The sequence below is a fragment of the Oryctolagus cuniculus genome, chromosome 3 (genome assembly GCF_964237555.1).
Source record: "Oryctolagus cuniculus chromosome 3, mOryCun1.1, whole genome shotgun sequence".
In the NCBI taxonomy this organism is placed as follows: domain Eukaryota; kingdom Metazoa; phylum Chordata; class Mammalia; order Lagomorpha; family Leporidae; genus Oryctolagus; species Oryctolagus cuniculus.
In genome coordinates this window covers 20,988,460-21,013,153 of record NC_091434.1, presented here as the reverse complement: position 1 = coordinate 21,013,153, position 24,694 = coordinate 20,988,460, and the positions used below count along the sequence as shown (strand labels likewise).

Here is a 24,694-nt window from a genome sequence, read left to right as displayed (position 1 = left end):
TGCAGAGGAACAACCACGTGGTGAGCCAAGGTGGGGAGGGGGGCGGGCAGGGAGAGAGGCAGATGGAGTCGGCTCACATTACCATGATCTCGGGAGAACTCCCCTCCAAGGGCACTTCCCACCAGCCACCTCCCACCAGGCCCACCCCTCACAGGTCATGGGTCCATCAAGTCCCAGCCTTGAAGCCCATCAACACTTTTAGCAACATTTTTTTTAAGATATATTTATTTGAAAGTCAAAGTTACAGGAAGAAAGGAAAAGACGGGGAGAGAAAGAGATTGATCTTCTATCCAATGTTGCACTCCCCAAATGGCTGCAACAGGAGCCAGGAGCTTCATCCAGGCCTCCCACATGGATGGTAAGGACCCGAGCACTTGGGTCATCTTCCGCTGCTTTCCCGGGCACATTAACATGGAGCTGGATCGGAAATGGAGCAGCCAAGACACAAATCAGCACCCATATGGATGCAGGCGTCACAGGTGGTGGCTTAAGCACTGCCCCACAAAGCTGGCCCCAGTCATCGGGTTTAAATCATTAACTGTCCAGGCCGGTGATGTGGCACAGTAGGCTAAGCCTCGCCTATGGTGCTGGCATCCCATACGGGTGCTGGTTCATATCCTGGCTGCCCCACTTCCGATCCTGCTCTCCGCTTGTGACCTGGGAAAGCAGCGGAGGATGGCACGGGACCTTGAGTCTCTGCATCCATGTGGGAGACCCAGAGAAGTTCCTGGCTCCCAACTTAGACCTGGCCCAGTCCTGGTCATTGTGACCATTCCAGGAGCGAACCAGGGGATGGAAGATTCTCTCTCTCTCTCTCTCTCCTTCTCTCTCTGTAACTCTGCCTTTCAAATAAATAAACAAATCGTTTTTAGAGTCGCTCTCAAAAGCTACATACTGCATTGTTCCGTTCATGTAACACATTTGCAATGACAAACCTTTAGAAATGAAGCTCAGATTAGTGGTTGCCCACGGGTAGGGGTGGGTGAGGTGGGGTGCAGAGGGAGGTGGATGTGGTTACCAAAGAGTGACTGGCAGTGTCAGCGCTGCTCAGTATCCTGACCGTGGCGGTGGAGCCACAGACCACAGAGGACAAAATTGCACAGAACTTAACCCTCTACCCGCGGTGCACGTGCACACGCACAACCCGCGCACACGCACATGAGTGGGATCATCTGAGAAAATCAGTGGGATTGTGTTGAAGTCCACATGCTGGTTGCGTTAGTTCAAAAAGACAGAAGTCACAGCAGTGTTACAACGGCAGCTCCCCAAGTGTCCATTGTGGGTGAGCCCAGTGTTAGGGACTTTGCAGGCTCTGGCTCCCCCAGATCACGGAGACACCTAAACCCCAAAGTTTTATGGGCACCAGTTCGGCTGGAGTCCCTGGCTGCCCAGCTTCCAATACAGCTCCCTGCTAATGGGCAGGCACCCATATGTGACACCAGCACTACAGGCCCTGGCTTTAACCCGCTGCACCACAGCACTGGCCCCAGCTTTTTTTTTTTTTTTTTTTTTTAAGACTTTTTATTTATTTAAAAGTCAGAGTTACACAGAGAGAGAAGGAGAGGCAAAGAGAGAGAGAGATCTTCCATCTGCTGGTTCGCTCCCCAAATGGCCTCAACAGCCAGAGCTGTGCTGATCCAAAGCCAGGAGTCAGGAGCTTCATCTGGGTCTCCCATGTGGGTTCAGGGGCCCAAGGACTTGGGCCATCTTCTACAGCTTTCCCAGGCATAGCAGGGAGCTGGATCGGAAGTGGAGCAGCCGGGACTCGAACTGGCTCCCATATGGGGTGCCGGCACTGCAGGCCAGGGCTTTTACCTGCTACGCCACAGTGCCAGCCCCGACCCCAGTTTTTTTTCACACAGCATAATATCCTGAAGATTCATCTGAGCCGTGGTGTATATCAATGTTTATTCCTTCTCTTTGCTGTGCAGAGTGATCCATGGAGGATACTTATTTTAACATTCATAATTTTATTACAAATTTGAAATGAAGCATCCTAACTTTCCTAAGGATACTAGCTCCTAAAAATTTGCTTTCTTCCCATCTACAAGTCAAGAAGTTAAAGAAAGTTAAAGAAGTCAAAGACCCTGGTGAGTATTTAGGGCCATTCAGTGTCAGAAGCTTTAAAAGTGAACTGTAGGTTGTAGCCCCTCAAAAAACTCCAACCTGCATAACAAAAAATTCTCTCTACAAAGAATCTTATCAGCGGGGCCAGCATTGAGGCACAGCGAGTTAAGCCACCAGTTGCAACACTGGACTCTCATACTGGAGTGCTGGCTCAAGTCTCAGCCGCCCCACCTCCCAACCAGCTTCCTGCTAATGCACCTGGGAAAGCAGTGTGTGATGGCCCAAGTCCTTGGGTTCCTGTCACCTGTGTGGGAGACTCAGATGGAGTTTCTGTCTCTTGGCTTCAGCCTGGTCCAGCCCTGGCTGTTGTGGCTGTTTGAGGAGTGAACCAGCAGATGGAAGATCTTTCTCTGTCACTTTGCCTTTCCAATAACTAAATCTTAAAAAAAAAAGAAAATAATCTTATCAGCTATACAAAAATATTTACAGTTTCTATACTGAAGCTAATATTGAGCTGCACTTGAATTCAAAGTGGTCTTTTTTCTTATTTGAAAAGTAGAGACATAGAGAAAGGGGAAGACAGAAATCTTCCATCCACTCATCCACTGGGTCACTCTCCAAATGTCTGCAATGTCCAGGTTTCAGCCAGGCTGAAGCTAGGGACTCCATCTGAGTGCGTGGCAGGGGCCCAAGCACTTGGGTCACTTTGCACTGCCTTCCCAGGCCCATTAGCAGGGAGCTGGCTTGGATACCCCCTCCCCTCCTTATGGTTTTTGCCGTGATAAGCCCTGTTGCTTTGAGCTTCGGGGTCGAGAGTTCTTTGGGGCATGAGCCCGCTCTCCACCGCCGGCAATAAACGACTGTCAGATTTGATCAGTGTGTGGGGCTCCTCTGTCAGCACTCGCTCAGGTGCAACACACGTTCTTCTGTCTCTCCCAGCGTCTCCTGGGGGAAACTGGGGGAATGCACAGCATCTGTGGTCTTCCAGGTTAACCTTCACGAAGGAGGAGTGGGAGGCGCTAGCCCTCAGCGTGTTGGGGGGGGGGGTCTCCTCCACCTGTCGTGACAAGATGGTGGCCACCTGGGGCTTCTCAGAGCCTACAGAACAGCTGGGTTCCCCAGCCACCTAGCTGACAGCGACGATTCCTCCCTCGGATCCGGCACAAACTCCACGGTAGGTATGTATCGCAGTTTGTATAGCCCCTCACCTGCTGATGGCCAGCCGAGATAATTCCAAGCCTGGATTACTCCGAAATAGAACTGCTATAAACATTCATGTGCGGGCTCTTGTGTAGATATAGGTTTTCACTTCTCTGGGACAGGTGCCCAGGAATGCACTCTGGGGTATGGCTGTACCGCAGCGGGGTCAGCCATTCACCTGTCAAAGGACATCTGCGATGTTTCCAGTTTGGGTCACTATAAATAAAGCTGCTGTCAAAACTGGTGTGCAGGGCCCAGCTCTGTGGTGTGGCGGGTAAAGCTGCCTCCTGCAATGCCGGCATCCCACATAGGCACTTGTTCGAGTCCTGGCTTCTCCATTTCCGATCTCGCTCCCTGCTGATGTGCCTGGAAATCAGTGGAGGATGCCCAAGTGCTTGGGCCCCTACACCCACGTGGCGGACCTGGAAGAAGCTTTTGGCTTCTGGCTTCAGTCTGTCCCAACTCAGGCTGTTGTGGCCATTTGGGGGATGAACTAGTGGATAGAGGATCTCTCTCTCTCTCTCTCTTTCTAACTCTGCCTTTTAAATAAAATGAATAAATCTTTTTTTAAAAATTGGTATACAGATTTTGTGTGAATAGAAATCATCATTTATCTGGGGGAAATGCCTGGGTGTGTAATTACCAGATCATAGGGCGTTCCATGTTTAATTTTTAAAGAAATGTGTAATCTGTTGCCCAGAGTGGCTGTACTAATTACATTCCCTCCAACAGCATATGACCAATCTAGTTTCTCCACATCCTTCCAACATTTTATGTTGTCACTATTTTTTCATTTTATCCATCCTGCTAAGTGTATAGCAAAAGCTAGTTATAGTTTTAATTTGCAGGACCAGAGCTGTGGCGTAGCGGATAAAGCCATCACCTGCAGTACCAGCATCCCATATGGGCACTGGTTTGAGTCCTGGCTGCTCCACTTCTAATCCAGCTCTCTGCTCTGACCTGGGATAGCAGAAGACAGCCCAAGTCCTTGGGCCCCTGCACCTGCGTGGGAGACCAGAAGAAGCTCCTAGCTCCTGGCTTTGGATCAGCACAGCTCTGGCCATTGCAGTCATTTGGGGAATGAACCAGCAGATGGAAGACCTTTCTCTCTCTCTGCCTCTACCTCTCTGTAACTCTGCCTTTCAAATAAATAAATAAATCTTTAAAAAAATTTTAATTTGCATCTTCTTAATGGCTAATATTAATAAACATCTTTTCATGGGATTATTTGCCATTCATTCATTTTGTTTAGTGGAATACCTGTTCACAATTTTTTCCCATTTCTCACTGAGTTTTTTGAACTATTTGATTTTAAGAGATTTGTGCATTTCTAGATAATAGTCCTCTGTCAGATATGTTTTGCAAATATTTTTTTCAAGTCTGAATCTTGCCTTTTCATCCTCTTAAAAGAATATTTCACAGAGCAAAATTTTCTTTTTATTTTGATGATTCATGAGTTCTCCTTTGGTGGGTCATATTTTTGGTGTCAAGTCCAAGAAGTCATTGTCTAACCCTAAATCCTAAAGATTTCTTCCTATGTGTATTTTTCCTAGTTCTATATTTACATGTAAGTCTGCGATGTATTTTTTGAAAGATTTTATCTGAAAGGTAGAGTTAGAGAGAGAGAGAGAGAGAGAGAGAGAGAGAGTACAACGCCAGAGCTGGGCAGATCTGAAGCCAGGAGCCAGGAGCTTCCTCCAGGTCTCCCACATGGGTGCAGGGGCTCGAGCACTTGGGCCATCTTCCACTGCTTTCCCAGGCCACAGCAGAGAGCTGGATCAGAAGCAGAGCAGCCAGGACGTGAACCGGCACCTATATGGGACGGCAGCACCGCAGGCAGAGGCTTAGCCTACTGCACCACTGCACTGGCCCCTGTGATGCGTTTAGAGTGGATTAAGCTTTGTGGAATTTCACTGTACCCATGCCCGATTTGACATTCAGTAACACATCCAGATGCAAGGGGCTGCCTGTGCAGATTTCTAGAGCTTTCTCTGCTCTCCGACACCTGCCAGGAACCTCCAGCCTCCCCATTACACGGTATTGCCTCTGCTGCAGGGTGTGTCTGGCTCATCAATTACTCTCCGAGTTCCTAAGCAGGAAACAGCCGACAAATGATGCAAAGAGAAAGACGTCCCAGCGCCAGCCTCAGTCATCCCCACATGAGCCCGAGGTAGCAATGAGGCAACTCGAGCAGAGATGGTGACAGCGCCTTGGGCAATAGGATTGCACAGTGGCATCTGTGGCGCTGCTGTCTCTCTCCGGGCCCGTCATTCATCCTTTTCCTACACTCTCGCCTCCCCAGTTCCTCCAGCCTCCCCGAGGAGCCAGAAAATTGGCTGCCACCCCAGCGCTGGGCTCCCAAGTATCATCTAAAGTTTTAGACTCAACATGGGGATAAATCATGTCAAGTCTGCCCCCAGAGAACCTTCCTAAAAGGAAACACTGTTTCTCTACTCCCAGCACTCCTAACATCAACTGTGTGAGTTTTTCACAACAAGCAACTCCCCCAGTTCTCTGCGGATACCCCCTGGGTGCCCTCCAATGTGACTCAGTCCTAACAGTTTCCAGGAGCTGGCACAGAGCCCGCAGGGTTAGCCCTCAGTCCTGCAAGACTGTCCCTGCTTCAGTGCCAACCACAAGTAGCAGCCCCAAGTTACGCACACTTCTGCCCTACTCGGCTACACACCGGAGATTCCTACAACCCTCAGTTTCGATCATCTGTGGCTCACAGAACTCAAGGAAACACTTTCCTTGGTATTGCTGGTTTACCGTAACAGATGCTGCGACTCAGGAGCAGCCAAACAGAAGTGCCTACCCTGCCCCCGGAGACGAGCCCCTCTCTCCGCCTCTCGGTGTGTTCACCAACCTGGGGGCTCACGACACCCGCAGCTCAGGATCCCCGTGGGGTTCCCTATGATTAAGTCACTGGCCACTGGTTATCGAGTCGGATCTCCAATCCCTCCCCCTTCGCCAGAGATGGGAGGAGGCTGAGAGTTCCAACCTCCTGACCCACTTAGGGGATGCTCCGGCAACCGGCCCCTCCTCCCAGAGCCGCCTTCCGGCACAGGCTCAGGCATGGTGCAGTAACAACAGGCTCTTCGGCCCCTATCAGAAAATCACAGAGAGGGGCTGGCACTGTGGCGTATCGGGTAAAGCTGCCGCCTGCAGTGCTGGCATCCCATAGGGGTGTCAGTTCGAGTCCTGGCTGCTCCACTTCCGATCCAGCTCTCTGCTATGGTCTGGGAAAGCAGTATAAGATGGCCCAAGTCCTTGGACCCCTGTACCCACGTGGGAGACCAGGAAGAAGCTCCTGGCTCCCGGCTTCGGATCGTCACAGCTTCGGCCATTGCGGCCAATTGGGGGAGTAACCAGCAGATGGAAGACCTCTCTCTCTCTCTCTCTCTCTCTCTCTCTCTCTCTACCTCTTCTTCTCTCTGTGTGTAAGTAACTTTCAAATAAAATAAATAAAAATAAAAAAAAGAAGAAAAGAAAGAAAATCACTGAGGTGTGGCGTGCCGGGCACCAGGGAGAGATGAGATGGACGCGTTTCTGGGTTGTCACACACTGATTTTCTGAGTGCTGTGGTTCCCACTGAAGAGTTGGAAACCCCGGGATGATTCAGGTCTGACACTTCTAGCAGAAAGGAAGGCTGTGGGAGAGGCGCCTGGAAGAGGAAGTGGGCGGCGGAGGAGACATGGGTCTTGACCGGTGCTTCTCCCAAGGGGAGGCTGACAGCTCTCCAGAGAAATCCAGGCCATGGCTGAGTTTTGCTTGGATGACTTCATATTTCCTATTTTTTTTTTTAGCTTAATTAAAAAAAAAAAAAAAGCACATTCAGAGGCCAACGTTGTGGCACAGCAGGTTAAACTGAAGCTTGCGATGCTGGCATCCCATACGAGCATGGTTCCAGTCCTGGCTGCTCCACTTCTGATTCAGCTCCCTACTAACGCTCCTTGGAAAGCAGTGGAAGACGGTCCAGCGCTTGGGCCCCTGCACCCTTGAGAGACCTAGATGGAGTTCCAGGCCCAGCCCTGGCTGTTGTGGCCATTTGGGAAGTGAATCAGCAGATGGAAGACCTCTCTCTCTCTCTCTCTCTCTCTCTCTCTGTAACTCTGCCTTTCAAATAAATAGAAATATCTTTAATAAAAATTTTTAAAAAGTACGTATCGTCACACATGTTTTGGCCAATGACGAGTTGCACTTAGCCCGATAGCCCTATTTGATTACAGCATCCTGTGACACTGTAACCATCTCATTTGTTGTATAAGCACAGAATGTGATGTTTGCACAGCCATGAACTCACCTAATGACACATATCAGAATGTAGGCTTTGTGGTAAGCCATCCATGACCATATTGCACAAAATTCCAGAATTTTCCAGCATCCTTGACCAATCGGAAGATATGAAACATTGCGCCCACATTCCTGCCTGACAGCAGCTGGCCAACACCCTGCCGGCACTGCCCTTTCCTGAAGGTATACGACCTATGCTTTGCCATAGTCTCCACCGTGCCCTATTGTCCCCCCAACTCTGTGCCTCACAGGGTTTGTCCTGCACCATGAGTTAGCACGGTTCTTCCTCCTCCCAATGCGTCTCCTAGTGGATCTGAGTGTCCTGATCTGAGCGTGTCTTGGCTGGTGCGATCCCTTAATGGAAGAAACAAACTCCAAGAGCAGACAGGATCCAACAAGAGCAAATCAATGGCAGAACTGGAACCAGAACCCCAATGGCCATTCCCCCCAAGGACATCCCAGTCCTGAACGCACACCCTTGCGGCCGTGCCTGGAAGGTGTTTTCCTCAGAGTCCCCAAAGGGAAACTGAGACCCAGGCAGCCATGAGGACTCCCCTCCTCACATGAAGTGGCCTTGGGGCTGAACAGGTTGGAGAGGAACAGCCTGACCCCGACCACGCAGGTGGCGATGGCGCTGGTGTGATCATGAGATGTGGACATGAAATCAGCGCAAACCCGGGAGGCCGAGAAGGGGGCCAGAGGTCTGTAGGGCAGAGGGCAGATCGGGAGGGGAACGCGAGTCCACACTGTGGGTGCCCGACCCTTCCTCCACAGCTCCCCACTTCTGCCTTGGGCAAGCGTTTCACAACACCCCGAGCAGTGACTGCGCGAATGTCCTCTCCTGGTGACGCAAGCCATGGGAACCCAGCGGAGGGTGGGTGCGGGCTGTGGGCGCACACATTCATTCACGCAGCCCAGCACCCGGAGAGGGGCTGACGCCTCAAGAGCTGTCCAGCCCGCGCCCCCCCTTAGAGAGGCCTGGGGGCCTGTGTTCTCATCATGGGTGAGTAGTGGCCTCCGGGGACAGGACCTGATGGAGGGGCCAGGGTGGAGGAGGAGACCAGGTCTGGGGGAGACTTGTGGAGGCAGAGAGGTCCCTGGTCCCCCCCGGAGTCCTGGTCTGGACGACAGTTCTGACTCCAGATGCGCTGGGGGTGGGTCCTTGGTGGCTCCCGCTTGTCTGCTCTCAGGGATCAGGGCCCCGGGAACTTGCTTGTCTGCTGGAAGAGGCAGAGGGCCAGGCTCAGGGGCAGACACGGCGGCCAGAGCTCTTTCCCAGAGCCCAGAGCCCCTCTCACATCCTCTGAGAGGTGAGACCCACTGCCCACCTGTTCTCCGGCACATGCGCTCCAAGGGTAGCAGTGATGGACCCAAGGTCGAGGTCAGGGACTTTGATTTCTTCTCCACTCTGCCAGGAGGAGGTGGGGGAAGGGAGCAGGTGGCTTGAACCCTGGGCTGCCAGAAAGAGGCAAGGCGCTCACCATGCCTTCTGGGCGCCCCGTGCAGGCGACAGAGGTGCCTCAAAGCCGAGCTATGGCTCCATCTCCAGCCCGCCAAGCCCAGGGCCAGAGCGAGCGCCTCCCGGAGGAACCTACTTGAGCCAGAAGATCGCCATCCCAGACACAGAATCGGTGCGAATTCGGGAAACCCCTGGCGGTGGGGCTGGGGGAGGTTTCAGCCACTGCAGGACCCCCTGGGTCCTCACGGGCGGGAAGAGGGCCGCTGCCTGCCATTGGGGCAGTCCCTCTGGGATCCGAGCAGCAGTGACTGTGCCCTCCAGCACCTATCTGGGCTGCTCAGCATTTGTCTAAAACTGACCAAGCTAATCTCAGCTTTCCCTGGGAGAGCAAGGGGCTTGGGGTGAGCTGGGCTTGGGGCCTCCAGCACTTGTCTCAGCATTAAGGGAAAGGCCCCAGACAAGGGACAGTGCTGTGCATGACCCTGCACTTCCAGAATCTTCTGCAGATTCCTAGGCTGGCCAGCCAAGCCCCTGATGGGCTGGGGGCCTGTGGCCTGAGAAGGGGCTGGGCAGGGGTGGGGGTGCTGGACCAGCCAGCGGGGCTGGGCTCTGGAAACCCCTTCCCCTTCCTGGAGGCGCTGAGTCAAGGCCACAAAAGCAGGCAGGTCAAGTGCAGGCCACTGCTGAGATTGCTGAGTGTGAGATCCAGAAGGCAGATCCTCCGTGACTCAGCGGATCCTGCCGGCTCCTCCACCCGCTGGATGGTGCGAAGGCAGGGAGGGGGTGGGCTGGCTGAGGCGGGCTGCTACCGCCCCCAGAGCCAGGACCCCTCCCCTCCACAGGGCACGTTCAGCCTGCGGAAGCTGTGGGCCTTCACCGGGCCTGGCTTTCTCATGAGCATCGCTTTCCTGGATCCCGGGAACATCGAGTCGGATCTTCAGGCCGGCGCCGCGGCTGGATTCAAAGTGACTGAGTCGGGAGTCTGGATGAGGGTGCCCTGGGGAGGGAGCTGAGCAGGCCAAGTGGGTGGACACCGGCACCCCGGCTGGCTGTGTTTCCCAGAATGGACTTCCTAGGGGCAGGGGTTAAGTTCCAGGGGCCAGAGAAGGGTCTCCAGGGCCACCTTGCAAGAGAGGGAGGTGGGGTGGGGGGATTGGTCTCCCTCCATCCCCTCCACCCTCTCCGCACAGAGTGCCACAAGCCAGGGCTCTCTGAGACTCACGCCTTTGGCTCAAGGCCTCCCCCTGCCTTGTCACAGCTACTCTGGGTCCTGCTCTGGGCCACCGTGTTGGGCTTGCTGTGCCAGCGACTGGCTGCCCGGCTAGGTGTGGTGACGGGAAAGGACTTGGGCGAGATCTGCCACCTCTACTACCCTAAGGTGAGCGGGGCGGGGGGAGGGCGGGGGGCGGGGCAGCACAGGGAGCACCTGCAGGTGCAGCACCACGGCTTCCATGATCAAGTAAACGCGTCCCTCCCCTGGGCCAGCACAATCCGTTTGATGAAAAGCCTGAGGTTCAAACTGATCACGCACAGACGGAGAGGGGCAGCGAGGCAATGAGAATCAGGGCAAGTGACTTAGCCAAGGGAAAAAAAAAATCATTGGCTGCGGTGGACCCTGGAGTCTTCGCTGTCACCAGTGTCCAGTTAGGAAAACAGAGGTTATACCTCCAGATATGTCCAAGATATTTAAGGCAAGGGTTTAGTGACAAAGATGTTGGGAGGGCTGGAGGAGCAAGGGAAGACGGTGTTACCCAAAGATCAGACAGGCGCGGCACCCTTGGCACTCACTGCGGAGCTTCCGGAAGCCCGGCTCCCGCTGTGCAAACCGCCACCCACACGGCCACCCACTCGGCCAGAGCCCAGGCTGCCACTGCCTCCCGAGCTCCAACGAGCATTTGTCCTGCAATCTTCCAGCCTAGCCCAGAGCCCAGTCCCGCAGGGGAGGGGAGGGGTGAGACAAGAGACAAAGCACACCCCTACCCCGCCTTGGTTAAGGGCCGCCTCCTCTGCCAGGTGCCCCGGATCCTCCTCTGGCTGACCATGGAGCTAGCCATCGTGGGCTCCGACATGCAGGAGGTCATCGGCACGGCTATTGCTTTCAACCTGCTCTCAGCCAGACGGTACCGCCCCAGTGGGCCCCCGCCACTTCCCCGGGGGGCCGGGTAACCCTCTGAGTCCGTTCTACCCCGCGTGTCCCTCTCCCCTCCCCAGTATTGCACGTAGGGCTGCTGTCCTGGCTTCCAGAAACGAGGAGGGGCTTGTGTCTAGCCCGCCCCTCAGCTATGCCCTGCCACAGGCGCTCCCTCCCCGTGCCCTGGCCGTCTGGGGCCCCCGGTGGCCTCGTGGCTCAGCTGCTCCCCAGAGGCTGGGTTCCCCAGCGCCTGGACCCGGCTGGGCTGACCCGGGATCTCTGGCTTCAGAATCCCGCTCTGGGGAGGCGTCCTCATCACCATCGTGGACACCTTCTTCTTCCTCTTCCTCGACAACTACGGTGGGTGTATCCTCGCTCGGCAGCACTTAGACTTGGGTTTCTGCACCCACTGCGTGGGGGACCCAGCGGCGCAGCCGGCACGGGGCCGGGTCGCAGATACTGTCATGCACCTGGCCCAGCGCCCTGCGACAAGCGCTCAGGACAGGAGCCGCCGGTCACGGCTTTGTTCGCTCGGCTCTGCCCCTAGGACTGCGGAAGCTGGAAGCGTTTTTTGGACTCCTTATCACCATCATGGCCTTGACCTTTGGCTACGAGGTGAGAAGCCAGAGCTGTAACCCGCGTCTCCCAAGGTCACTGCTCTCTCCTCCCCGCAGCCTGGCCCGAGGGGAGAGAGGGCGGGGAGAGACCCTTAGCCACGCCCCCTCGCCGCCGGGATGGGGAGAGGGCGATCCCCGGCGATCCCCGCTGACCAGGCTCTCCCTGCAGTACGTGGTGGCGCGGCCCGAGCAGGCAGCCCTGCTCCGGGGCCTGTTCCTGCCCTCGTGCTCGGGCTGCGGCCAGGCCGAGCTGCTGCAGGCCGTGGGCATCGTCGGCGCCATCATTATGCCCCACAACATCTACCTGCACTCGGCCCTCGTCAAGGTGAGCAGTGGAGAGAGGCCCCTCCCTTAGAGCAGTGCGGGCCCCGCCCCCGCGCCTGGAGCCTCACGGAGGGTAATGGGTTCTCCACTACCCACTGGTAGCTGAGGTTTAAGGACCCTGCATCCTAGCGGAGATGTGACGGGTGGCCAAGTGAACTCTGGGGGCAGCAACTGAGAAGTCTGGTGATGGATAGGGGGCTGGGAGATTGCGGGCAGAGGGGACAGCCAGTGCAAAGGTCCTGGGGTAGAAACTATCCCAGCACAGAGCACTCAGGTGGTGAATGAGGGGGCGTGGCAGGGCGGGGGGGGGGGACTCCGAGGTCAGTGTTCCCTCCCTCACTGGTCACTGTGGTGGACTGGCCAGGGCCTGTTCCAGACAGCCAAGGAGGGACTTGCAAAGGAATGGGGATTTGGGGGAAATCATAAGAAGTGTGAGTGGGGGGCACTGGGTGACTGCAGGACTTTGGCCATGCCCTCCACTGCTGACCTCCATAGTCTCGAGAGATAGACCGGACGCGCCGCGCAGACGTCCGCGAAGCCAACATGTACTTCCTCATTGAGGCCAGCATCGCCCTGTGCGTCTCCTTCATCATCAACCTCTCGGTCATGGCCGTCTTCGGGCAGGCCTTCTACCAACAAACCAACCAGGCCGCGGTGAGACACAGCCCCCGCCCGGCAACCATGCCTCTGCCCCCCCCCATGCGTGTGCGGCCCCGCCCCTACCCGGCACAGACCGCAGGCATGAGCCTGCTCTCCTGAGTGTCTTCATGGTCACAAGGAAACCGCCATCCGCCATCCACTCAGCAGACAATGAGCACTTGTTGGTGGCCTGCGGTGTTTCCTGGAGCCTGGGGACAGAGCAGTCAGTGGCCTCTTGCCGCTTACATGGGGTGGGGGGTGAAGAAACAGAAGCAAGGGGGAAGTCCAGAGTGGGAGCAGCCCTGGGAAAGAGAGGAGGTGATGAAGCGTAATTGGTGGGGACGGGAGGCTTCCTGGAGGAGGTGGCATTTGAGCTGGCTCAGAACGGAGCAGGGGCTGTCCTCCCAGCTCTTAAGGATTGGGACCTGTGTGTCTCCCCTCCCCAGAGGCAGGCGCAACACTGGGGGGACCTGGGCGCTGCCACTGCTCTGCCGCGCCCCTCCCGGGGTGTCATTCTGTGCCCCGGGCAGGAGAACCCTGGCCACCGCAGGGCAGGGCTGTGGGGAGAGGTCAGCTGGTGGAAACCGGGCTCCCACGGCCCCTGCCCAAGCCACCCCGCCCTATGCGCACACGCAGCCTTTACAGGCCAAGAAAAGCTGCGAACTCTTCTCAACTTTAAGCCTCAAGGAATTCCTCAAGCATTCAAGGAAAAAGTCGACTTGCAGCCAAAATTTGAGCTGGGGTCCGGGCCGGCGCGGGTCTGATTTTCCCTTTCTCCCTCCGGCCGCCCCCGGTGACCACAGCACAGTCTGTGCGCCAACAGCAGCCTGCACAGCTACGCCAACACCTTCCCCGCCGACAACCACACGGCGTCCGTGGACATCTACCGAGGAGTAAGCAAGCGCGCGAACGTGAGCGGGGAGCGCGGGCCACGCCCCCGCGGGCGGGACCACGCGCGACCACACCCCCTCCCCCCAGGGCGTGATCCTGGGCTGCCTCTTCGGCCCCGCAGCGCTCTACATCTGGGCTGTGGGTCTCCTGGCGGCCGGGCAGAGCTCCACCATGACCGGCACCTACGCGGGACAGTTCGTGATGGAGGTGGGGCGTGGGGCGAGCGCCAGGCCCCCAGGACAAGAACAACACACGGGGGCCGGGGTGTGTGAGGGGCGGGGCAGTGACCTTGGGGGGATGCTGCAGACCAGGACTAACCCATGAGCCTTTGCCCGAGACCTGGTTAGCCTGCAGCCACCGGCTATAGGAGGGGACCCACATACACTCCCCCCCTCCAGCCCCTCTCCACTGACTAGGGACAGAAATGACCCAGGAGTGTCCCCAGGCATGAACCGGGCCGAGGGACTACAGAGGGTCTCCCCTCGAGAACCCCAGTCTGGCACGCACCCCCACCCCAGGGTTTCCTGCGGCTGCGCTGGTCTCGCTTCGCCCGCGTGCTCCTCACTCGCTCCTGCGCCATCCTGCCCACCGTGCTCGTGGCCGTCTTCCGGGACCTGAGGGACCTGTCCGGCCTAAACGACCTGCTCAACGTGGCGCAGAGCCTGCTGGTGAGGCGGCTCCCCCGCCTGCCGCCCAGCCCAACAGAACGCCCCCCCCCACGGACCCCTCCCCCCTCCCCCGGGGCCTGCCAGGGCCCGCCTGCAAGGCTCCCAGAATCCCCACAGTGCCCCAGGGCGTGGGAATCACCATTCCCCCCCATTTTACAGAGGGGGACAACTGAGGCATGGGGTTCAGTATTCAAACTCAGGCAGCCTTCTCTGGCTTTGCGGCCTCACAGCCTTGGGAGGCTTAGAGGGGAACAGGCTCCGGGGCAGGCAGAGGAGGCAGAGTCCCCCCCCACACCCCCCCCCCCCGCGCGCACATCCCCCCTCCCCTCCCGCTGCATTCCCAGGGCAGGTGCAAGCTCTCCTCCCTCGCTCTCAGCTGCCCTTTGCTGTGCTGCCCGTTCTCACATTCACCAGCATGCCTGCCCTCATGCAAGAGTTCGCCAACAGCCGGTGAGTCCCCCCCTCCCACCCCCCCGCACTGGGCTCCTGTCTCCGTCCCCACGACCACCCAGAGGTAGGAATGGCCAGATCCCAGAGGCGGGAGAGCTTGCCCAGGGTCACACAGCTGGCGAGTGGGGGAGCCGGGACTGGAGTCCAGGGGCGGGGGCTCCTGCTGCTGCCTGAGTTCTCATTCTCACCCTGATTCTGCGCTTGCTGAATCCCGCCAGCGTGGCGCCTGGAGGGCAGCAGGCCCCTCTCCCCCACCCTCCAGCTGTGGGCCCTGGAAGAGGAGGAGGAGGAGGAGGTGCAGGGGTCCCTGCATCGAGCCAGTCCTGAGTCTGCCTCCTGTGCCCCAGGCTGAGCAAGGCTGTCAGTGTCTCCATCATGGCGCTGATCTGTGCCATCAACCTCTACTTCGTGGTCAGCTACCTGTCCAGCCTCCCTCACCCTGCCTACTTCGGCCTCGTGGCCCTGCTGGCTGCCGTCTACCTGGGCCTCACTACCTACCTGGTACAGTAGGGCCAGGGGTACCTCGGGGGTGGGGTAGGCAAGGAGCGGGGGCCCCAGAGTGGGGGTGTTGGGGCTGGGGGAAATGCTGGGGCGCCCTCGGCCCCTCCCCCCTGACGGCCGCTCCTCCCATAGGTCTGGACTTGCTGCATTGCACAAGGAGCAGCCTTCCTGGTCCACAGCTCCCACCAGCGCTTCCTGTACGGGCTCCCTGAAGAGCAGCAGGAGAACAGCGAGACCCACGGATGATCCCCTGCACGCGGCTTGGCTTGGGAGGCTTCGAGGGCAGAGCAGACTGGCCTGCTGCACAGCAGGATGGAGTGGGAGAGTGTAGGAGCCAGGCCAACCTGGGGCCCTTAGGGTCCTCTGGTTTCCTAGGTTACACAGCTGAGGACCCTCCGGACCTCAGTGTCCTCATCTGTAAGATGGGCACAGCGCCAGCCTTGCCACTGATGTGAGTGCCCGGCACTTGGGACTTTTTTTTTAAAATCGCTCCTAGATACTTACTGATCGCCATATAGGAGTGACCGCACAGATCCATAAGGGTTGGGGTGCGGGTGGGGGTGGCACAGGCTCCTAACTTAACATCTGATGAATGAGAAATAAATGCCAGCTCACTTCCCATCCCAAAGGCCTGGGAAAAGAAACGCACAAGGCAAGGAGTCTCTACGAACATCGCTCAGACTCAAGTGTCCGGCTCGCTTTTACCGCCCGCGGGCATCCTTTTCTACCTGCAACCCGTTTTCTGGGTCGTAAAAGGGAGGCGCCAGGTCGTGAGGAACCCAAGAGTCCGTGCCTCCGAGGCCCGAGTCACTGGCCATCTCCCCAGGGACCTGGCGGCCGCGACTCCCACGCTGCCCCGCTTCTCACTCCCCGCTCGCTGGCTCTCGGCTCCCCCTAGGGGCAGGGACCATCCCAAGCGCAAGCTCTCGAGCCTCGGCCTCAGCCCCCTCGGCCGAGCGACGGGAGGCAAGCGCGCGGGTGTGGAGTCCCGGGACCCAAAATCTACCCAGGCGAGGAGGTGCGGGGATCCCCCTCTAGCCGCGGGGAACGGCTGAGCACCCCTTCGCCTCGAGCAGGGGCTGAACTTTACAGACGCTCCCTAGACTGTTTCTAGGCTCCCCTAAGCCCCTCCTCCGGGAGCCTCCAGTCGCTCGGACCCCAGCCCAGGGGCTGCGGAGACCCAGGCCTAGGCGGTTCCTTCCCAGAATTGAGCCTGGGGCGGGTGCTGTGCCTGGAAGTGTCCCCGATTTCCCGGGGACCCGGCGGAGCGGACGGCCCGCTCCGCGCTCGGGTTGGGGCGCTTGTTTATGAGAAGAATTTCCTCTTTCTTAAAAGGGCAACAGTGCGAGTGGGGCCCGCGAGGAGAGGGCGCGGAGCGCGTCTGGGCCGACCACGGAGGTTGGTCAGTAGCCCCCCCCCCCCCCCCCGCTCCCCGTCTCCGGGAGAGGACGGCACCCGGGGGAGTCGGAGGAGAGGGTGCATGGGTGCTGCTGGGGGAAGAAGGGCGCCTTCCGGCCCTACAGCACCCCTGTTCCCGCGGTGGTCAAGTCACTTGGCATTAGCTGGGTGTCAGGCCCTGTGCTGACTAGGTGGGCAGGGATGTAAAGTGTAGAACTGAAAATGGCAGCCCTCGCGCAGACGGGGGGGTGGGGGGTGGGGGTGGGGTAACCAGATGACCAGCAAGAGACCCCACAGCAGGATGCGGTCTGAGTGGGGTGGGCGCGCTTGGTGGGAGGAGGGTCCAGGGGCTGGAGTCGGGCCTGAGTCAGGACGGGGGATCCCCAGAGATGGGCAGCAACCCGGAGAATTCAGCCCAGAGCTCGGGAGCAAAGACATCTGAGGGCCGGCTAAAGGCTGCCCTGGGGGCCAGAGTTAATGGTGAGGTGGAGCCAAGGTCAGCCCTTGGCAGAGAGGGAGGCGCCTCTTTGGGGCTGTCCCCACCCCCGCAGCTTTGATCTCCGGGCTCGAAAGCGGAGCACGAGGGGCCTTTTCCCTCTCCCGTGTCCACTGAGGGTGGGAGTGGCCCAGCACCTGGGGACACCCCGGGAGACTGCCCGCGACCCCAGCCCCACTTGGCAGATGGAGACGGCGCGTGTCCTTCCCTCCCGGAATTCGCAGCCCCCAGGTTTTCCTGAGAATGCAAACCCGCGGAGCAGACACACTGCGTGGGTACAGCGCCTCCCAGCGGCCGCAGGAGGGACGGGCAGCTGGTGGCGGACACCCCCACAGCCCGCCACCCAGGAGCACTCGCCAGGCTGGGGCGGACCCTAGGGCCCCAGACTCCAGGACTTGGGAGTCGGGAAGGGGAGGGGGAGGTCCTCCTCCAGGACACGCGGCTCGCAAAGGCTTGGAGCTGACACAAGGGGCGTGTGTTGGGGAGCTCCGAGTGGCCTGTCTGGGAATGGCGGGTGGGGGGCTCAGCAGTCCGGCCCTGCCGAGTGCTCTGTCCCCGCCTAAGCTCCTCGGAGCGCCACGGGACAGCAGGCCAGACTTGACACCCCCCCCCCCCGCCTTTAACAGCGGCAGAAGCCGAGGAGGGAGGCGCCCGCCCTGCCCAGGCCAGGGGCAGGGTGTGGGTCCCCTCAGCCCCACGCCAGCATTTCCGTTCGGGCTCAGTGCAGGCCGGGCATTCGAAAATAAGACTGGAATCCGCTGGTGCCTTCGCAGGAGGCGCGCCGCTGCGTTCTTGGGAGCTGAGTTCCCCGGTCCGTCCCGTGGACGGGGCAGGGGGTCGCTGGAGCAGATGGGATTAGAGCAGCAGCCGCAGCTGGGGCCGAGCGGGCGAGTCCTCCCCGGCCCCCGCCGCTCGCGTCACCGGACGCGGAGCACCCGCCCGGTGCCGCCCTCCCCAAGGCCCCCGCTGTCGGCTCCCCTCCGAGGGGCCGGACGCGACCGGACGCGCCCGCCGGGAGGAAGTGGCGAGGCGTGTTTGCTGACCGGCGTGGCGCTGTGGTTATTTTTTAAATTGTGAGCACTCGAGGGAAAGGGATAAATAAACGGGAAGGAAGACCCCACGACACGGAGCTTCCCGCGTGGAAACGCCACGCGGGGGGTGCGTCTCCGCTGCCCCTGGCGGGGGGCGCGTTTAAAGTGCTAGCATCTGCCCACCGGGGGGCTCTGCGCCTGCCGTGGGAGGCGCTGGGCTGACACTTGGGAACCGAGCCAGCGCCCCGGCACCCCCTCAGTAACCACAGAGGGGCCGGCACGCTGCGAGGAAGGGGGCCGCGGGCACGGGGGTCCTAGGTCGGGGAGGCGCTCGGCTCCCGCTGGACGGGAGTCTGCCGGGAGCATCCCCGCAGGCAGTTGGGTTTTGCAGGCTTTACAGCCCGGGACTGGGGTCCCCCGGCCCCAGGAGACCGCGGTGGGCGGGGACGGCGATCCTGTGGATTTGCATAGGTGTTTGCATCTAGCAAAGAGCCTACGCTCACTCGCGACGCCCCTACTAGGTGGCCCCTGCCGCCATCAGACAGAAGACCCATTTTATCGCGAAGAGGGCGCTAAACCCATTTCCCAGATGGGCAAATCGAGAGGCGGCTGGTCCCCGGCCCTTGGAATGCACGGAGGTGGGGCTGCGCCCGCCTCGGGCACTCCCCGGCGTGGGCACTCGGGGCGGGCCCTGGCCCTGGGCGCTCTGCGGTCTGCAGCAGTGGGCCGGCTGTGGCCCGCCACGCAGCCGCAGAGACTCAGCCCAGTCCGAGGGCGGCAGGAAGGGGGCTACGCCCCCTAGATCGCGGCAGGAACCCGGCCTGGCCCGCCTCCCCGCCCGCGAGCCGCGCCGGCCCCAGAAGTGATGAAAGCCTCGGCGGAGTCCAGGTCACGCCGAAGCCGTTGCCCTTTTAAGGGGGAGCCTTGAAACGGCGCCCGGGTTCCATGTTTGCATCCGCCTCGCGGGGAGGAAACTCCATGTTGTAACAAAGTTTCCTCCGCGCCCCCTCCCTCCCCCTCCCCCTCAGAACCTGGCTCCCCTCCCCTCCGAAGCTCGCGGGGATCCCTCCCTCCCACCCCTCCCCTCCCCCCCGCGCCCCGATTCCGGCCCGAGCCGGGGGGGAGGCCGGGCGCCGGGGCCAGAGTCCGGCCGGAGCGGAGTGCGCCCGGCCCCATGGACAGCTCGGCCGTCATTACTCAGATCAGCAAGGAGGAGGCGCGGGGCCCGCTGCGGGGCAAAGGTACGGGGGCCGCGGGGAGGGGGCCACAGCCCCGGCGCCGTGCAAAGGGAGGAGGGCAGGGCCGGGATCGCCCCCGGGGCAGTAGCCGCCCGCCGCCCGGGGCGCCCGCCGGGGCCCGGCTGGGAGCGAGTGGGCAGAGAGTTTGAACTCCGGGAGGCTCAGAGGCGCGGGGCGGGGCCTGGCGCCCGCTGAGCGCTCCTGTCTGCTCCAGGTAGGGAAACTGAGGCAGGGGTCGCGAGAAGGGGCTCCCTAGCTGGTCTGCGCAGTGCCCGGGCGTCGCCCCCTCCCCCCATTGGCGCCAGTGGGGCTGGGAGCTGGGGGGGTGCCGAGGGGGCGCCTTCGGGCCACCCGCTGAGGCTCCGCCCTGTGGGCTGCGGTCCGGTCGGCTCTTGGGAGTGGGCGCCGAGGTGACAGCGGGCTGGGGAGGCCTCCAGAGGTGTCTCGCCGACCCACAAACTTGCCCGCCACGCGTGGGGGTGCCGAGCCTCCCAGAGGCGCAGAGAGGGGGCAGCACTTTGGAGAGTCGCTGGCGCGCCCGCGGGGAGAGCCGTGCGCCCCGCGGGGCACGCGGCACCCGGGCTGCAGGCCATGGGTGCCGGGCCTGTGCGCACACGCAGTGAGCCGGGGAGCCGCACCGCCTCGCAGAGCCTGCACCCCGGGGCGCTGGCCGGGGCGGGGGTCTGTGCCCTCCCTTTCCCAAGTGGCCCTCCGGGCCAGGAAGTTTCCCCCAGGTCTTCCTCTACCACCACTTGCCTGGGCCTAGCTCGCCCGGGGCGGGGGCCAAAGGACAGGGGCAGGGGTGGGTCTGTCAATCAGGCCAGGCTCTGGGTCGGAGGTCTGGGCGGGGCGGGGCGGGGGGGGGGGTTGGAGGAGGCGGGGCGGACAATGGCCGCGGGACACTGGCCCCAGGCAGCAGGCTGCACTCACTTGGTCTGGGCCCAGCCTCTTGGAGGACTTCGGACCCACTGGGGCTGAGAGGATGGAGGAGGAGTGGGAGTGGATCACCGGACCCCAGGCCCTGGCTGTCCTGAGCAGGGGCAGCTCAGGTAAGGTGGGGTCAGGTGAAGGAGGCTGTAGGAAGTAGAGAAAGCAACATTGCACACCCCGTCCAGGCGACGCACTCTCTAACCTGCGTGCCGCTGTGTCCACACTAGACGTCCTCGCGGGGGAGCCGCGGGCACCGGTGGGGCCCCTGGCAGGGGCATGGCTGGTTCCTCCCAGCCGCGGCTCTCCCCGCGGCACGCATGCACGCCCGGCCGCCCCTGCAGGCGCAAGTGCCCAGACCCCCAACCTGGGCCTCCCTGCTGCAGGAGATCACAAGTCGGCAGCTTCCCAGAAGCCCCGGAGCAGAGGCATCCTACACTCGCTGTTCTGCTGCGTCTGCCGGGATGACGGGGAGGCCCTGCCCGCCCACAGCGGGGCTCCCCTGCTGGTGGAAGAGAATGGCGCCATCCCCAAGGTGTGTGGCTGCCAGGTGGGGGCAGCAGGGGGCCCTGGGCTCAGCAGGGAGGGGCTTAAGGGAAGGGGCTCCCAGGAAGCTGTGGGTGCACACCTGCAGACCTTGGGAGGTAAGGGAAGCCCCCCTCATTGGCCAAGGCCAAGTCCTCCTTAGCCTGCGCGCCCTCTGGCCCAAGAGTATCGCCCTCGCAGCTGGAAGCTTTGCTTTTGCATGTTCTCTGCATGGGAAAGCCAGCGGGCCTGCCGCAGCCCCCCCCCCCCCGAGTTGGTGGGGCCAAAGCTGGGAGGGGGTGGTATGTCCCCACGGTCCCGGCGGTCCCTAGACAGAGGGGATCCCTTATGGGAGAAATGACTGGGGCAGGAGAAAGATACCCCCACCCAACCCGCCCCTTCCCCCAGCAGACCCCAGTCCAGTACCTGCTCCCTGAGGCCAAGGCCCAGGACTCAGACAAGATCTGCGTGGTCATTGACCTGGACGAGACCCTGGTGCACAGCTCCTTCAAGGTGGGCGCCGCCCAGCCCCCTCAGCTCTGGCCTGGGCGGGAGGTCTCTGCTGGGCCCTGGCCCTGGCTCCCCATGCCAGCTCCAGCAGCTCTTGTGCCTCCCACAGCCGGTGAGCAATGCGGACTTCATCATCCCCGTGGAGATTGATGGGGTGGTCCACCAGGTGAGGGCCCCCAGGGCAGCCGGTGGTGGGGTCTTGGCACCTGCCTTCCACATCCCAGACTCCTCCCAGTGATCGGGAACCCCCCAGGTGGACGACCACCAGCCCAGAGAGGGTGCTAGACTTGCCCAGGGTCACACAGCACCTTGGGAACTAGGTTCCTCGAAGGACTCTCGGTGCCCCCTTGCCCCACCCTGCCCGGGACCCAGTTCAAGTAATTCAGGATAGGTTGTGTGCTGTCCAGCCTGTTCTCCATTACTTGGCTCGGGGGCCGGTGCCCTGCAGCCTTGGGGTGAAGGGGCTGCTCCCCCCACCCTACCCCGGGCTTCTGTCTCATCTGCCTGAGGTGGGGGAAGGACCTGGGAACTAGTGATGCCCATCAGGCGGGACCTGCAGCTGGTGAAGTCCAAGTCCATTCGGACCCTCTTCTGGGAGGGTGGGTGGCAGGCCTTGTGGGGCCCTCGAGGGACCACCAGCCTCCTGGGCTCCCCGCCTCCCCCAGCCGTCCCCTCACTGGCCCACCTCCCAGGTGTACGTGCTGAAGCGGCCCCACGTGGATGAGTTCCTGCAGCGAATGGGGGAGCTCTTCGAGTGCGTGCTGTTCACTGCCAGCCTTGCCAAGGTGAGCCCCCCACCCAGGGCACGCCGGGACAATGCTGCCCTCCCCTTGGCTTCAGCCTACAACAGGACAGACCTGGCCACCCGCGGCCTCGGGATGACCTGCTTCCCACCCCCTACCCAGTACGCAGACCCAGTGGCTGACCTGTTGGACAAGTGGGGGGCCTTCCGGGCCCGGCTCTTCCGAGAGTCGTGTGTCTTCCACCGGGGGAACTACGTGAAGGACCTGAGTCGGCTGGGCCGAGACCTGCGGCGAGTGCTCATCCTGGACAACTCGCCTGCCTCCTATGTCTTCCATCCGGACAACGCCGTGAGTCCCGGCGGACGGGCAGGGGCTGAGAGCCGGGAACAGGCTCACGGTGGTCAAGGCTGCCTCGGCTACCCTCATCCCGCTTTGGGGGCCCTGGGGCCCCCTGTCCCTCTCTCCTGCACCCAGTGACCTCTCATTCACCTCCAGCTGCTGCCCTGTGCTTGGTCATTCATCATCCCGTTCAGCTGTGCACACAGGCGGCCCCGCCACGGGCTGGGGTCCCTCCTGGGCAGTGGAGCATTGAGAAATGCCACTTGTCACCTATTAATGGGGCAGGACTGAGTGAGTCCCGATGGAGGTTTTGAACAGAATGACATAGGTATCTCAGAGTGCTCTGCACACGATAAGGTGGAGGGCTGTTGCTGGCTGTCAGGGCCGTGGGCTGCAGGTGTCCGGAGCGTACGGCTGCCCTGAAGGTTCTGCGCCCCCAGTTCCCTACTTCCGTCTCCCCAGGTACCGGTAGCCTCCTGGTTTGACAACATGAGCGACACGGAACTCCACGACCTCCTGCCCTTCTTTGAGCAACTTAGCCGCGTGGACGACGTGTACTCGGTGCTCAGGCAGCCGCGGCCCGGGAGCTAGTGAGGCGCGCAGGGGCCAGGACCTGCCCCGACCCGGTCCACACCGCACAGGCAGACTCCTCCAGGCGCCCCTGCCTGCGCCTGCGCCTGCGCCTGCGCCGGCGCCCGCGCCCTTTGCGGAAAAATCCAGGGGCAGCAGCGCCACACTCAGTGCCTTGGGGGAAATGCGCGTCTCCCCACCAGAACTGGCTGCAGGCTACAGCAAGGACAATGTACCCCTGGGCCCCTTTGTCAGTGCCTTTGAACTTCCCCCATCTTCTAGGGGGAGCCCCGGGGCCCCTGCCTGCCACTCCCCTCTCTGTCTCCTCTCCAGCTGCCATGTTTTTTGCTGCCAAATCGGGCCCCTTGGCCCCTTCCAGTTCTGCTTTGGGAGGTGGGGGTGGGCAGGGTTTCTGCTGCCCCGAGCCTTGGACCTCCCAGCCTGGGAATGGTGGACACCAAGTGCCTTGCCTGGAACCCCTTCTTCCTCGCGTGGTTTTCCCCGGGGGCAGGGTCTCCAGCTGGGTCAGCTCCTGCCCACCACAGCCAGACTGCTGCAGTCCAGGCTGATCCAGGAGGACCCATCCCCTGCCCTGTCTTCTTTGGGACTTCGCCTCGGGGACAGGGGAGGAGAGAAAGGGGGCGGGGTCTGTGCAGCAGCGTCTGCAGGGCTGAGAGCTGCTTCCTGTCCCCCATCACCCACGCCCTCCCCCTGTCTGCCTTTACCACCCTCAGCGCTTGGATGCAGTCGCAGGCAGGACCCCCCGTGGTGCCATATAAATATGTATATGTGTATATAGATTTTTAGGGACAGGAGAGAGGGGAGGGTCATGGCGAAGACACCTCTCTCACCCCTTTCCTGGGCCCGGGAACTGGGGGTAGGGAGGGAAAGATTTTTACATTTTTTTAACTGCTATTCTCTGAATGGAACAAGCCGGGCCCTGTTCTCTGTCCCTCACACCCCCTCTGCTCCATTCATTTCATTAATTCATTGATGCTAGACCCACCAGCTCAGTGTGTATGTGGTGGGGGGGTGCTCTACACCCCCTAAACGGTGCCTCCCCCACCCACCCCAGATTTCACTGGTGCCTTTGGGGGAGTCTGCAGGAGGTGGGACCCTTTTGTGGGATTTGGGGGTCTCCAGGAGCCCCTGGCAAGCTGCCCCCCTCCCTGTGCCAAGTCATCCCCCCCCCCTGCAGCGCCCCCTGCTGGCTGGGGCGGCTCCCAGGACCTCTGACTCCCTGTTTCGGAAGCCCCTCCAGTACCTGCTGGGTTTGGAGGACTGACGGTCAAGGGGACCCACGTACTAGTGCCAAGGGGGAGTCCGGTGGAGATGTCGCTGTGTCCTCTCCCGCCAGCTGGGGTGGAGGGACCTTCCCATTAAGTGCCTTCTCTGTGACTGCGAGCCTTACCGAGCGGTGACAACTAAAGAGAAAGCGAGACCCCCATCCCGGCTTGCTGCTGTGGTCATTTTTGGGGATTGGAGGGGGACAGGAAGTGTCTGAAGCGGGGTGACCTGTGTGACCTCGCTTCAGCAAATCGTTTGGGGCTGCCGCAGGCTCGTGGGGCTCCCAGTGCGAGTCAGGGCTGCCTGCGCCCAGGTTGTACAGTATTGTTTTACCTCTCTCAGCTTCCACGGTCTGATCTCTGCAAACTTGAAATTCCAGGCCACAGACTG

The 24,694-nt window shown here is 60.6% G+C and overlaps 2 protein-coding genes and 1 non-coding gene across 10 annotated transcripts; all 3 read left to right on the top strand.

Moving 5' to 3' along the window:
- The first annotated feature begins 8,423 nt into the window (after positions 1-8,423).
- SLC11A1 (solute carrier family 11 member 1) lies at positions 8,424-15,921 on the top strand. Of its 3 annotated transcripts, none has more exons than XM_051848049.2 (15): positions 8,424-8,563; positions 9,067-9,191; positions 9,862-9,984; positions 10,278-10,397; positions 11,033-11,139; positions 11,440-11,510; positions 11,698-11,765; positions 11,937-12,092; positions 12,587-12,745; positions 13,539-13,623; positions 13,709-13,828; positions 14,140-14,289; positions 14,666-14,739; positions 15,087-15,240; positions 15,373-15,921. In XM_051848049.2, the coding sequence occupies exons 1-15, from the start codon at positions 8,560-8,562 to the stop codon at positions 15,450-15,452; spliced, it is 1,596 nt and encodes a 531-aa protein (XP_051704009.2). In that variant the 5' UTR covers positions 8,424-8,559; the 3' UTR covers positions 15,453-15,921.
- A 3,044-nt stretch (positions 15,922-18,965) lies between these two features.
- CTDSP1 (CTD small phosphatase 1) lies at positions 18,966-24,464 on the top strand. 6 transcript variants are annotated; one of them, XM_002712475.5, is made up of 7 exons: positions 18,966-19,406; positions 20,717-20,865; positions 21,267-21,368; positions 21,475-21,531; positions 22,058-22,150; positions 22,271-22,456; positions 22,910-24,464. In XM_002712475.5, the coding sequence occupies exons 1-7, from the start codon at positions 19,340-19,342 to the stop codon at positions 23,036-23,038; spliced, it is 783 nt and encodes a 260-aa protein (XP_002712521.1). In that variant the 5' UTR covers positions 18,966-19,339; the 3' UTR covers positions 23,039-24,464. The 6 variants fall into 6 exon arrangements, with proteins under 6 accessions (XP_002712521.1, XP_069926305.1, XP_051704142.2 ...); XM_070070204.1 differs by having other exon boundaries at positions 19,110-19,406; positions 20,717-20,880; XM_051848182.2 differs by having other exon boundaries at positions 19,130-19,406; positions 20,717-20,880; positions 21,264-21,368.
- Positions 21,738-21,794, top strand: MIR26B (microRNA mir-26b). The gene has a single exon (NR_162476.1). It is a non-coding gene; the product is annotated as a microRNA mir-26b (primary transcript).
- Positions 24,465-24,694: the final 230 nt, after the last annotated feature.

Excerpts from the sequence above, each read along its gene's own strand:
- SLC11A1 (XM_051848049.2), top strand. Across the intron at positions 10,398-11,032 it reads GCCACCTCTACTACCCTAAG|GTGCCCCGGATCCTCCTCTG; the intron begins GTGAGCGGGGCG and ends CTCCTCTGCCAG. Across the intron at positions 13,624-13,708 it reads CCGTGGACATCTACCGAGGA|GGCGTGATCCTGGGCTGCCT; the intron begins GTAAGCAAGCGC and ends CCCTCCCCCCAG.
- CTDSP1 (XM_051848182.2), top strand. The coding sequence starts at position 19,340 with ATGGACAGCTCGGCCGTCATTACTCAGATCAGCAAGGAGGAGGCGCGG. Across the intron at positions 19,407-20,716 it reads GGGCCCGCTGCGGGGCAAAG|GAGATCACAAGTCGGCAGCT; the intron begins GTACGGGGGCCG and ends TCCCTGCTGCAG. Across the intron at positions 22,457-22,909 it reads TCTTCCATCCGGACAACGCC|GTACCGGTAGCCTCCTGGTT; the intron begins GTGAGTCCCGGC and ends CCGTCTCCCCAG.